At 61.0% G+C, this 12,542-nt stretch overlaps 3 protein-coding genes across 9 annotated transcripts in view; 1 reads left to right on the plus strand and 2 right to left on the minus strand.

Annotated features, from left to right (window-relative positions):
• The window catches only part of SLC2A11 (solute carrier family 2 member 11), a 29,688-nt gene extending 23,188 nt beyond the window's left edge, over positions 1–6,500 (minus strand). For all 3 annotated transcript variants that reach the window (XM_077160213.1, XM_077160214.1, XM_077160212.1), the window contains exon 1: positions 6,333–6,500. The gene's annotated coding sequence lies outside the window, so the exon portion shown is untranslated. The remainder of the gene's footprint in view (positions 1–6,332) is intronic.
• Positions 6,501–6,840: 340 nt separating this feature from the next.
• On the plus strand, positions 6,841–8,833 carry DERL3 (derlin 3). 4 transcript variants are annotated; one of them, XM_077160226.1, is made up of 7 exons: positions 6,841–6,985; positions 7,160–7,222; positions 7,423–7,496; positions 7,610–7,703; positions 8,053–8,248; positions 8,502–8,592; positions 8,689–8,833. In XM_077160226.1, exons 1-7 carry the CDS (start codon positions 6,950–6,952, stop codon positions 8,774–8,776), a joined length of 642 nt encoding a protein of 213 aa, XP_077016341.1. In that variant the 5' UTR covers positions 6,841–6,949; the 3' UTR covers positions 8,777–8,833. The 4 variants fall into 4 exon arrangements, with proteins under 4 accessions (XP_077016341.1, XP_077016339.1, XP_077016340.1 ...); XM_077160224.1 differs by having other exon boundaries at positions 6,842–7,042; XM_077160225.1 differs by having other exon boundaries at positions 6,842–6,985; positions 7,157–7,222.
• Positions 8,834–10,127: 1,294 nt separating this feature from the next.
• The window catches only part of SMARCB1 (SWI/SNF related BAF chromatin remodeling complex subunit B1), a 30,007-nt gene continuing 27,592 nt past the window's right edge, over positions 10,128–12,542 (minus strand). For both annotated transcript variants that reach the window (XM_077160222.1, XM_077160221.1), the window contains exons 8-9: positions 10,558–10,689; positions 10,128–10,444 (exon numbers count right to left, since the gene is read on the minus strand). In XM_077160222.1, coding sequence (XP_077016337.1) covers positions 10,405–10,444; positions 10,558–10,689 — 172 coding nt within the window. In that variant the 3' untranslated portion in view covers positions 10,128–10,404. The remainder of the gene's footprint in view (positions 10,445–10,557; positions 10,690–12,542) is intronic.

Consider the following 12,542-nt stretch of genomic DNA (forward strand, 5'->3'; position numbering starts at 1 on the left):
GAATCTTGAGCATGCTACAGTGACGGCTGCGCGGGAAGGTGGCAGGGCGTGCCCGCCCCCGCCCCCTTTGGCGCCAGGTGCTGACTTCTAATCGTGCCACACCCTGCCCCTACACGGGTGGCTTCGGCCCCGAGGGAAACCCTCGGTGGGAGAGCTCCGGCAGAGCTGCTCTTTCTCGGGAATTGCAGGGAGTCGAAAGAACATTCCCCAGAGCCCTCCCAGCGCTCAACTTCCTGCATTTCATTCTCACCTGGCCTCCGATTCCCAGGTGAGAGGGCGGGGGCCCGGGGCAGGAGGGGCGGGCTCCCTCAGGCCCCTCACTCTGCAGACGGGGAAACTGAGGCCCAGAGCGGATCTGCCGTCGGTACACGGCACACACTATTAAAAGTAATCGATATTGCGAAATCTGAAGCCGAGATAGACTCCCTCCGGTTCGAGCTCCGCCACGGGTGGGCAGGCCCTTCTGCTCTCCCCCGGGACCCTCCGGAAAACACCCGCGTCCTTAACCGCGAGCTCGCGCTCGGGACGCAGCTGGGCGAGTCTGCCACGGTCAGCCCCGCCCGCTCCACCAGGCCCCGCCCGCTCCACCAGGCCCCGCCCCCTACTGACTGAGCCCCGCCCCGGCTCTCCCTAACGCCCCCCAAGACCTGGGGCCGCGCGGGGGCGACAGAGCCCGCGCTCTGTGGAAGTGGCACCGCCGAGCGCCGTCACCCAGTGGAACAAGGGGGGCCCGGGCCCGTGTCCCGTTTCCTCTGGGTTCCCCCTTCTCTGCCTCGCGCACTCCATCCCCACCCCCACCGCGGGCTTTTTCAGTTCCTCCGTCCTCGTGCCCCGTCCAGGCCGTGCCAGGTGGGCCAGCAGCGCCTTGGATGGTAGCGGGAGTCCTGGCTGCATGCTCGGACCGGACCCCTCCTTTGCTCCAGGAGCGCTGGGGCAGGGATCCAGGCTGTGAAGCCGAACAAAGGCGGAGGATTCTTATGCCCGATGCGCTCAAATGACCAATTGCCGAGACCCGGGAGCTTCAGAGAGAGAAAGAGTTTATTCCTAGGTGCAAAGCAGGAGAGCAGCAGACCCGGTGACCCCAAAATCTGTCTCCCCAAACTGCAGTAACTTTGATGGTTTTAGAGCATCAACAGATGGGCAGGGTTTAGGGTAATAAGCACAGCCTCCCCAGATGATGCAGTTAGAGGAAATTTGAAAGTATTTAATAAAATGGTGACCTTAGTATGATGATGGGTGTGATTTTTAGTATTGTAATGAGGTCTGGGTGACTTATAGGTTAAAGTCTAAGCTACTGCACATGTCAGGTGGGCCCACTTTGGTTAGATCCAGTCTTGATTATCAAAATAACTTTGAACTTGGGGTAGATTAGCTCTGGGCTGACCCAGGACCCTTCATGAATAAACATTAAGGGCTGACTTTAGTGACTGCAAGACTCTAAAGCTGAAATACAGGATAAAGGGGTATAAGTGAGAGTGAGTCACAAGGTTTGTACAATCACAAGGGCACGAGATAGAGGCGGTGCAACCATTATTAGAGACCAAGGCAGCAGGATAACAATTTAGAGATTTCAGGCATTTCTCTCTGGCCACTCTAATATACCAGAAAGCAAAAAAGGAACATCTATATGATGTTTCAGCAACCAAAATCATCCCTTAAAGCTTTGGTCCCCAGTCTGCGGCAACACCCATGAGTGTCCAGTTTGCTGGGAGCTGGCCTGCTGACATCCAGGGTGGCCCAGTCATGCTCTTTGAGAATGGTTGCATCCTCAAGCTCTCCCTGGGCTGGGCATCATGAGGTCAGGGACCTGGTCCTCTCCTAACCCCAGTCAGGCCTAGCTGTTGCAAGGGGGCGGGGGGATGGGTGAAAAGGGGTGGGTTGGGGGGGCCTCCTTAAAGGAGGTGACAAGGCCCTGGGGCAGTTCCTGCAAACTGCACCCCAAACCCCGCATGGGCCTCCTCCATGGAGCTGGCATCAGCTCAGGTTCTGGGTCTCATTTGCAACTTAAAGGTTAAAAGGAAACCCACATTCCTGACACCCAGCTTCCAGAGCCCCTCCTGCCGCCCCCTTTGATATTTGATGGCTGCACAGTCGGGGCTGATGGCAACCAGAGGTTTGAAGCCATCTTAATTAGAAGGAAAGAATGTCTTGCGGTTGGCTGCTCTAAAAATACACATGGGTGCAGCCAGCTGTGACCACATCTGGAAGGGAAGAGGGGGTGCCTGGGGGGGGGGTGAGACCCAAATCCGAAATGCTGATGAGTGCATTTTGGATGGGGGCAGGGGGCGAGAGGGGGGAGAGGAAGGGGATGCCATCAAATCGGGCTGTCCCCAGTGGCTGGGGTTCGGGTTCAGGAGGTGGGACAGTCACAGGCAGACAGGCAGCTCCTTCCTGAATCCACCACGAGTGAGCCACCCCCACCCGACCCCAGCCTCAGTTTCCCTGGCTGTCCAGAGGGGCCACACAGGGCCAGGGCTAGCTAAGAGTGGGGATGTCAACCAACCCCTTCTATGCCTCCCCTCCTTCAAGGTCTGGGGCTCGGACCTCTTTGACCCATCTGCTCCCAAACCGCTGCCATCACATTTGCCCCAACAGCTGCTCCAACTCGTATCCCCTTCCTCATACTTGCAGCCACTTAAAAGCTCTCCCTGTGGGCAAAGGGCACAACCAAGCAGGGCCCTGGGTTCTTTCCAACCTTGGGAGGCATGTACAGGCCCCCTACCCTCCTCCCCTATCACCTTCTTTCTGACCCCGGTCCCCCAAGCCATCTCAGGATCTTTGCACAGGCTGTAATCCCTACCCCATGCCTTGGCCCAACTAAATGCTTGCTCTGGCTCTGTGCTCTGCACTGCCTCTTCCCACCCCACCAACACCCGACCCGGGGACTTGTTATTGCTGGAAAGTCCAAGTTCAGAGGGCCCGAGCCCACCGCCCCTGACCTTGAAGCAGCACACCTGGACGATTTGCTCTTCTCCGGCCTTGGCCCTGAGCAGCTGCTGTCACATGAGTTCTGGATTCGGGGCTAAAAATACCCCACAGCACAGCCAAGAAGGGCCAGCGGGGTCACAGCTGCTCCCGGGAGGGGCCACTGGGGCTGCAGAGGAGCCCACCCACTGCGACCGGGGGAGGGGGCACGAGTGGGGAGGGCAGCTGTGTGTGTGTGGGGGGGGCTGACAGAGGAGGGCTTAAGCTTAAGGTGCCATGGTGTCAAGAGGAAATGGCCAGGGACCTCCACCCCATACCCAGACTATCGCCTTTGGAAAAAATTACATTGAAAAACTAAGTATTTCCTGTTGACTCTTAAGAACACCTGGGGCTCGAACTGAGCCTCCAAAAAGGGTCCATGCACTTAGGTTTGCCTTTCCTGGAATATCTAACTCCTGGAAGGTTCCTAGATCAGATGAATCCTGAAACCCAGAGGGACCAGCCTCTCCTAAGATTATCAGTTCATTCCATCCCCCTATCCTCGAGTGTGGACACTCCTTCTCAACATGAAAAAGTCAGAACAGGCATGGCCCAAAGATCTCTGTAGATTGGGAGAAAGATCAGAGGAGAAGAAGAAGGAGGTATAGCAGAGAATAGGATTTAACAAACGTGTATGGCTGTTGAATCACTATGTATATATTCCTTCCAGCCTCCAGTGTTTTGGAGCAGCTAGAAGGAAAAATCTAAGATGGTGGAATGGTGGGCCATGACAAACTCTGGGATCTGTTCTGAAACTGTTTGTTGAAGTTTGCTTTGAAAACGAGTGCCTTTTCTATCATTGCTTTGTATATCTGGTACATTATACAATTCAAAAAGTTAAAAGAAAACTAGGTGCTCAGGGCCCTAAAAAAAGAGAAGTGGGCTCCAGTCGGGGTAAGCAGGGAGGGCTTCCTGGGGAAGGAGGCATTTCCACCAGCCTCCCTTCCTCCCTGCTTTTTTTTCAATATTAAAAAAAAAAACAAAACTCTTATTGTGGTAACATATGCACAACGTAAAATTTCTCCCTTTAACCACTTTCCAGTATGCGTTTCAGTGGTACTGATAACACGTTCTGCTTTTAACAGATCATCTTAGGCTCAGAAGAGAGCAGTTGAGGCCTGAGGAGGAGGTAGCAGAGTCATAAGGATGAATGGACAAGGGAGCATTGAGAGCACTTTTCAATGTGGGGTTCAGGGCAAGGGAGACCAGGGATGACCCCGGGTTTCTGGTTCACTGAGGGCTTGTCACAGGGGGCTGTCCTGCTTTTAGGCACTGCAAGAGGCTTGGATGGGAGGTCTGGGTTTCCAGGTGGGGCGCCGATGGACCTGGAAATCCTGGGCTCCCAGCTTTGCAGCCGGCAGGGAAATAGCCTGGGGAGCAGGGCTCATGGATGCCTCGTGCCACCGGGCCCATCCCCTTGGCACTGGGGGAAAATTTCCCTGCCCCTGCCCGCCATCCTCAGACCAGGAGAGAGAAGGTGGGCCCAGCTGGCAGCTCTCTATTGCCCTGATGCTTAGGGCAGACACCAAACAGGTGTTTGTGTCCAACCCACGGACTCTGCCCCTAGGTCCCTAGCAATGAACCATGGCCTGGGCTTCTCTCCATCAATAAATGTCCAGAGGGGTCCGAGGGTCTGCGGGTCCGAGCGGACTTGACCTGGTGTCAGCAGAATGTGACTGTCCTCGCCTGTGACTGTGTAACTGAGAAGTTAGGATTTAAGGGATGATTTTGATTGCTGAATCATTATATAGATGTTCCCTTTTGCTTATTTGGTATATTGGAATAGACAGAGTGAAATATCTGAAATCTCTAAAGTGTCATCCAGCTGCCTTGATTTCTGATAAGGATTGTATAGTCTTTATCTCATGCCCTTGTGATTTGTAAAAACCTTGTGACTGGTCCTCACTTGTACCCAGGTATCCAGTTTTCCAGCTTTAGAGTCTTGTGGTTTTGAAAGTGAGCCCCTAATGTTTATTCATGAAGGCTCTCCAGTCAGCCCAGAACTAACCCACCCCAAGCCCAAACCTATCTTCATAACCGAGGCTGGATCTAACCAAAATGGGCCCACCTGACACGCACAGTAGCTTAGACTTTAACCTGTAAATCACCGATATATAATGCTAAAAATCACACCCATCATCCTATTAAGGCCACCATTTCTTACATACATTCAGTGATTAAGCATGCAAGCAATCTGCACATGCTCAATAATTAGCTCACTTCTAATGACATCATCTGGGGCCAAGGTGCTCGTTATCCTAAAACCTGCCCATCTTTTGATACCATAAACCTATTTTGGGCTGATAAGCCATCTGATCTCCTGTTTTGCACTTAGCAATAAACTCTTACTCTCTTTGAAACCCTGGGATCTTGGGAATTTGTTGTTTGAGGGCATTGGGCAAAAGAATCCACCACCTTGGCTAAAAATTGGGCAAGAAAGGGTCTGCCCCAGGCCCTGCTCTGTCTCCTGCTGGGCCTCAGTTTCCCCATCTGAGGCTACTCCAGAGCTCAGACCAGCCCCTGCTCCCCCGGGGTCCAGCCTGGCTTCCTCCCAGCACCAGCTGACCCTGCTGACCCTGCCCTAGGCTCGCAGCCTCCCAGGAATGCAGGTCCCCTAATCCCGGGCCTGCCTTATTGGGGTGGGGGTTGGGGACCCATCGAAGGGGAGAGGGACACCCTCGTTGACAACTGACAACGGCAGCCCCTCCCGTTAGCCCAGGCCTGACCCTGGGTGGATGGTGGGCAAGAGCCTGCTGAGTGTCTGCAGGCAAGGAATGCACCCCAGCCCCCTCCGAAACCCGACCCTCCCACCTAGCCTACTCCTTCTCGCCAGTCGGGCGCCGGCTCTGACATCCGGGTGGAGGGCATCTCTGTCCCGCTGCCAAGAGAAGTCTGCTCTGTCCCGCCCCGCCCCTCCCCCAACATGACCTTGGTCGGAAGTCCCCCATCTGCAGCCCCTCCCCCCACCCCTACATCCAGCCCGGCCCGTGGAAAGGGGACCCTCCTGCTGTATCCCTATATGTAGCCAGACCCCTCCTGGCCCCTGAGCCAAAAGCGCTCCCCCCTCGGTGCTCCCCGTCTCTAGGTAAACCCCATCCCACTCTGTCTGAGCCTCCCTGTCCCTGGCCGTCTCCACCTGCTCACTGATTCCTCCCCGACCGGTCTGCAGCCTTCTGTCCACGTGGCAGCCAGGGGCGACGGGGCACCGCTCTGAGCTGTCACTACCTGCCTGTGGCGCAGCCCCCGCCCACCCCCTCCCCCGTACGAGACACCTCCTTGGGGTGGCTGCTGTGTCCCCAGGAATGGCCGCAGCGCCGGGCACACAGTAGGTCCTCAATAAATGCACGAATGAATGGAGTTCCACCTACCCTGGACAGGCTATCCTCCCGCGCAGGGGGCGGCTCACCACCCCCAACCCGGCCCGCTCGTCTGGCAGGACCCCCAAAAAGCCCCCCAACAGGAGTCGGCATGTTAGGGCGGGGCCCTGGCCGGGTGGGGACACGTGGGCACGTCTGGGGGACCTTGTCTCAGCAGGCTCGGTTTCTCCCAAGGAAGCGGAAGCCCCGCCCACTGCGCTTCGCCTCCACCACCCCCGCCCCCGCCAAGCCTCTTCACGCAACCCCACCCTTCGCCCCGCCCCCACGGCGCTCCGTGGGTCCTCGCTATTGGTCCCCCCTAGAACGCCCCGAAGGGATCGGCCCCTCATTGGCCAAAAGGTCTCCCGCGCCGCCGCCACGCTACCACAACAAGCGCCACGTGCGCGACCCGGGGTCCACTCATTGGCCAGCGATCTCGACCGGCCCACAACTCCACGCTCCCCGCGGCGGCTCGCTTCCTCTTCTCATTGGCCACCGGGACCAGGGCCCCGCCTTCCAGTTTGCGCATTCGACGAGGATTGGTGGACAGCGGGAGTGGGGCGGAGCTCGGCGGCGGGTTAAAGAACTCGCGCGCGGCACAGCCGGTAGCGAGGGTCTGAGAAGGGTCAATGGCGTGGCAGGGCCTGGCGGCCGAGTTCCTGCAGGTGCCGGCGGTGACGCGGGTCTACACCGCGGCCTGTGTACTCACCACAGCCGCCGTGGTGAGCGGGCGGGGCGTCACCATGGTTACAGCATCGCCAAGGGGCTGGCTGGTTGGGGCAGCGCGTGGCGGGCCTGGGCCCCGGACAGCCCCTGACGCGCCCCTGGTTCCGCAGCAGCTGGAACTCCTCAGCCCCTTCCAGCTCTACTTCAACCCGCACCTCGTGTTCCGGAAGTTCCAGGTGAGGTCGCCCCGACCCGGGCACCTGCCGGCCCAGCCCCGCCCCCTTGCCCCTACCGGCCTCGCCCAGACCCTGACATCTGCCGTCCCCTCCCCGCCCTCTTGCACCTGCCGGCCCCGCCCAGTCCCTGACATCTGCCCGCCCCGCCCCTGGCACCTGCCGGTCGGGTCCACCCACAGCTTGACTGCCATCCACCATAGGTCTGGAGGCTCGTCACCAACTTCCTCTTCTTCGGACCCCTGGGATTCAGCTTCTTTTTCAACATGCTCTTTGTGTATCCTGGCGGCGCGGGCCTGGGCGGGGCGGGGGCGGGCCCACCGGGAGGGGAGGGCCGGGAGCGGGGAAACTGAGGCCTCTGCCGGGCGCCGCTTCCTATACGAGGCGCAGGTTCCGCTACTGCCGGCTGCTGGAGGAGGGCTCCTTCCGCGGGCGCACGGCCGACTTCGTCTGCATGCTGCTCTTCGGGGGCATCCTCATCACCGTATCCTTCTCTGGGCTCTGGAGCCGCGGCGGGGCGAACAGGGGGCGCTGGGCAGGCCGGGCAGGTAGAGTCGCTGTGCTAGCTGGGGAGGCCGGGCACCCACCGCGCTGCTGGCTCCGGGAGGGTGGGGTGCCCCCAATCTTCCTTGCAGTATTAGCAAGGATGCAGGGCACGTGCCCAGGGGAGCCCTGAAAGCCAGGGGGCCAGGGCCGAGTGGGCACTGGGGTGGAGTGGAGAGGCACAGGGCAGATCGCCTGGGAGGGCGCCGAAGGAAGGAGCAGGGTTTGGGTGGGAGGCCCTGGGACCAACTGCACCAGCCAGGCCCCCTGGCCCCCTTGACTGCGGCAAGCTGCTGGGGCTCCTGGGCAGCCTGTTCTTCCTGGGCCAGGCACTCATGGCCATGCTGGTGTACGTGTGGAGCCGCCGCAGCCCCCAACTGAGGGTCAATTTCTTGGGCCTCGTCACCTTCCAGGCGCCCTTCCTGCCCTGGGCGCTCCTGAGCTTCTCGGTGCTGCTGGGTAACTCCATCCTCGTGGACCTGCTGGGTGAGGCCTTCCCCACCCCGGGCCCCTATTCCTGCACCATCCTGGCTGGCGGCTTCCCAGGCACTGCCCGCCCCACATGCCACCCAAGTCCATGCCCTCTGTGCCCGTCCTGCAGGGACGGCCCGGGCTGGCAGGCAGTGTGGAAGGCCTTGGGGCACCCATCCTTGGGGGCCTGTCTTGAAGGGGGGCCATCGACGGGAGCGGGCTCTGCTGGCTGTGGAGGGTGGCATGGCAGGTGGCATGTCTCCCACAGGGATCAGCGTGGGCCACATCTACTACTACTTGGAGGATGTCTTCCCCAGTCAGCCCGGAGGCAAGAGGCTGCTGCTGACCCCGGGCTTCCTGTGAGTCCTGGAGGCGGCAGCCCGCCCCTCCCACGGATAGCTCCCACCCCTGGGAGGCCTGGTGCTGGCCTTGGCTCAGGGTGGTCCTCCCTGCAGGAAGCTACTCCTGGACACCCCAGAGGAGGACCCCGATTACCTGCCCCTCCGAGAGGATCAGCTGGAACTGCCGCCCCCACAGCAGTGAGAGCCGGGGGAGGGGCTTCCGGCGCCCAGGACTGACCCGAATAAACAGTGACCTACACCTGCGGGCCCTCCACACTGGCTTCTCCACCTTGGCAGGCCACAGCCCTGGGCTGGTGCCACTCGGCACCCAACCTGCCCCTGCCCACCTGCCTGCCCCTAGGGTGGCACCAAGTGCAGCCCTCAGCCCAAACGGGGTGACAGGATGGGAGGCCCAGAGAGGGCAAGTCACCTGCCTGAGGATGTCCAGCAGAGCTGTGGGCTCCCAGATGTCTACCTTGGGGTTCTTGTCCCTGCTAGGGCATCAGGTGTGCCCTAACTCGACCTAGGGCTCTTGTTCGCTGACAGTCGGCCAAGGGGCCAGGCTGTCCACGCCATCTGTGGGTGCCCCTACCCCACCCAGCACTCTCCTAATCCCCACAGGCACCCTCAACAAGTAAGCCTTCTCCCCATTTCCCAGCCCCTAAGCAGGATGCAGCCCCTGAGCCTCTCCCAGGTCAGGGGCCCTGTCCAGCCCCATGCTGGGGCCTGTCTGCCCAGGGGGCTCAAGACAAGGGCGGGGGGGGGGGTGCTCCTGTCCACCAGCCGTGGGGGTGATGAAGGGCCGAGCCCCTCACGGGTACAGTGGAGCCCTGCCCTGCTCATCTTCAAGACAGGCATGGCCTGAGCGCTGGCTCCCCAGGGGTGCCACGTCCTGTGTGCTGGCAAGGAGAACCCACCCGGCTCAAGGCTCAGTTGGGCACTGGGGTCCAGGGAGGGGTCGGGGCTGGGGCCTGTTACGTGCACAGGAAGGCACTGCACACCCAGGCGAGGCTGCTGAGCTGAGAGGCTGAGGCGGTCCCTGCCCCTCTGCCCAGCATGCTGACCCCCAGGGCCGACCAGCCTGGATGCTGGTTGATGGGTGCTGCTCCCACTCACTGCACCCCACGGAGAGCCGGAGGGAGGCGCGTGCCTGGCCAGGTGCCAATTGGTTGGAGACGGGCTCCAGGATCTCTGTGGTGGGAGGGGGCCCTCTAAGGGACGCAGTTGGGCAACATGACCCTCTGGACACAGGAAGCCGCAATTTCATAGGAAGGTGGGGGAGGGCAGGGACACCCGGGCCTGGGCCCCCACCTGGAGCGACCCCTGTGGACTATGCTGTCGGCTCCCAGCAGCACCTGCTCTAAGGCCTGGGTGGAAGCTGCAAGGCCCATGGAAAGGCACTAGGTCTTTGCGGGGGGCTGGGGGAGCTGGGATTGGAGGGAGGAGGGTACGAACCCTGCCGTGTCAGCCTTGGCACCCCTGCCCCACCCCACCCCACCCCAGCCAGGCCCAGCAGCCTGGGTTCTCCCCTCATGCTTATTTTTCTACAACAGTTTCACAGGAAGGCCATGTGACCACTGCCTTTTATTTAAGAAGTGTGGCTGGCCCCGCCTGGAGCTCCTATACAACAGCTAAACACAACCCAAAACCAGGCCTCTTCCTGCTGCCAGAGAAGGGGGACTGAGGGAAGCGGGGCTCAGCAAACGGAATGTGTGCCCAGGGGAGGGCAGTGTCCCCGTGTTAGCTCCGGGCCACCAGGCCCCTTGCAGAAGATGAAGAAGGGGGTCGGGATGTGGAGACGCTCTGCTGGCCTGCGGGCCCAGGGGCTGGTCACCAGGCCGGGGCGGTGTTGGCCAGACGCCTCATTCGCCTGCGGGCAGGAAGGGGCAGTGACCAGGCTGGCCCCTGGACGCCGTGGCCCCCACCCGACACCTGCCCCTGCCAGGCTGTGCCTGAGGAGCCCCCGCAGGGCCTGCCCGGTACCTGGTGTTGCGGTCCTGGTCGCGGATCTTCTTCTCCATCTCAGCATCTGTCAGGGTCTCCAGCAGTGGGCACCACTGGTCGGCGTCCCCGGTGTTCCGGATGGCGATCTCCACAGTGGGCAGAGGGTTCTCACTGCAGGGGACCAGAGCGGGAGCTGGGGGGCCTGCGGCCCAGGACCTCCAGCCACCCCAGGCAGAGTGGCCGGAGATAGCAAGCCTGAAGGCCTCTCCTTCAGGTGGGTTCCTGGGCCCTGCGCCTGCCGCCCAGTGCCCCAGATCAGGACAAGAGACCCGGAGACAGGGAGGGGGCGAGCAGAGAGAAGGAGGTGTCCTCCGAGACTCCCAACCCTTGCCGGGGCCTTGACTGTTACCCCCCCAACCCCTGGCCCACTTCCCGGGGCCCAAGCTAAGCCCCCTTGTGCTTAGGGTCCAAGGGTGGGCTTGGACCCACGTCTCTTGCCCACCACCCTCTGCCCTGGACCCCCAGAGGCTGCCCTACTCCATGCTGGGGGGGCCCTGGGCCCTGCCTCCCCTGGAGGATGGCAAGGTCGAGGCCACAGATGCTGGGTGGAACTAAGGCCCCACCACCTTCCAGATCTGCCCGTGCCCTTCAGAACGCAGCCCCAGCAGGCCCGCCTCCAACCCTTCCCTGCTGCACTTCTCCGCTTCCCTGCATGCACCTACTCTGGCCCCCAGGGAGCACCCCTACTCATCCACGAGCCTTGGGCCCTGGATGTGGGCCCCTCCTCCGGCCCTGCCCCCTGCGGCCAGGGGCCCTGCTCAGGCCCAGCTGGTTCTGGGGAAAGGAGGGCAGCAGCACCAGCGGGGCAGGCCGGGCCTAGGAGTTTTGTGAAACAAGAGGCCGAGCCCTGGGCAAGTGGCCCTGGTGGCCCTTCAGCTGGGAAACGGGGATACGCTTCCTTGCTGTGAGGGATCGGGTGGGGGGCGGGGGAGGTGAGTGGTGGCAAGAGCTGCCGAGGGGCCAGGCCACAGCTCGCAAGCCCCTGTAGCTCGCGCCCAAGGCCATGCTACAAGGTGACTGCAGACCCCTGTGCCAGGGAAGGCTGGCCTGATGCTGCCAAACTCACAGACTCAGGGGTTCCCAATCAGTGCACCGACGCCCTGGGCCTGCCTGCCCACAGGTCCCCAGCAGACCCGGCCTGCCCCCTGGCTCCTCATACTCGGCTAGGACTCAGAGGCCAGGGCCAGGCAGTACAGCCTCCCCACCTACAGACACACGACAGCCCTCTCCCACCAGTGCTGTGCTTGGTAATGCAGGCAGGGCAGACCACAGGCCCCAAGCCCCATCAATCAGCACGCAGCCCTGAGCCGTCTTCCCAGGGAGGCGGACGTGAAAGGAGCTGTGTCCATGCTGTGGCAGCAAAGCATGTTTTTCTCTGGATTTAAACAAGAGCTCGTGAGCTGCTCCCTGCGGCCCCTCTGTTTACCTCCCCATGACTCTGGGAAGATTGCACCGCAGCGGGCTTGTTCTAAAGTAAGAACTGCTCAAGTGGCCACAGAAGAATGGGAGCCAGGGTGAGGGCTTGATGGGGTTGGGGGGGTGGTGGCCAGGCAGGCAAAGATGCTGCCCTGAGTTCCAGGAGGCCCTGGGACATCCATAGAGGCCACCCCTGCTTCCCAGTCCACAGACACAATTCTGATCGGAGGACTCCCGGGTCCCCAGGGACCCTCGACATTCCCATAAGCCCATAGTGTCCAGGCGGGACATGGACGTGCCAGCAGGGAAGGGCTGAGCTGGGTGACAGGGAGCCTAACTTGGTGGCTGAGCACCTGGCAGCTCACTTGGGTGTGACTGCACTGCCTGACGCCTCTGAGATGCCTGGCTGGTGGAGTCCGGAGAAGGCGAGAACTTCTGCCTGCCCGGGCAACTCAACCGGGGTGGGGGAGCTGAGGCCCATGTCACTCCCCCACAATGGTCAGTGGGTCCATAACAAGTGCCACGACAATCCAATGGAGAATAAAAGT

Source organism: Tamandua tetradactyla, chromosome 5 (genome assembly GCF_023851605.1).
Source record: "Tamandua tetradactyla isolate mTamTet1 chromosome 5, mTamTet1.pri, whole genome shotgun sequence".
In the NCBI taxonomy this organism is placed as follows: domain Eukaryota; kingdom Metazoa; phylum Chordata; class Mammalia; order Pilosa; family Myrmecophagidae; genus Tamandua; species Tamandua tetradactyla.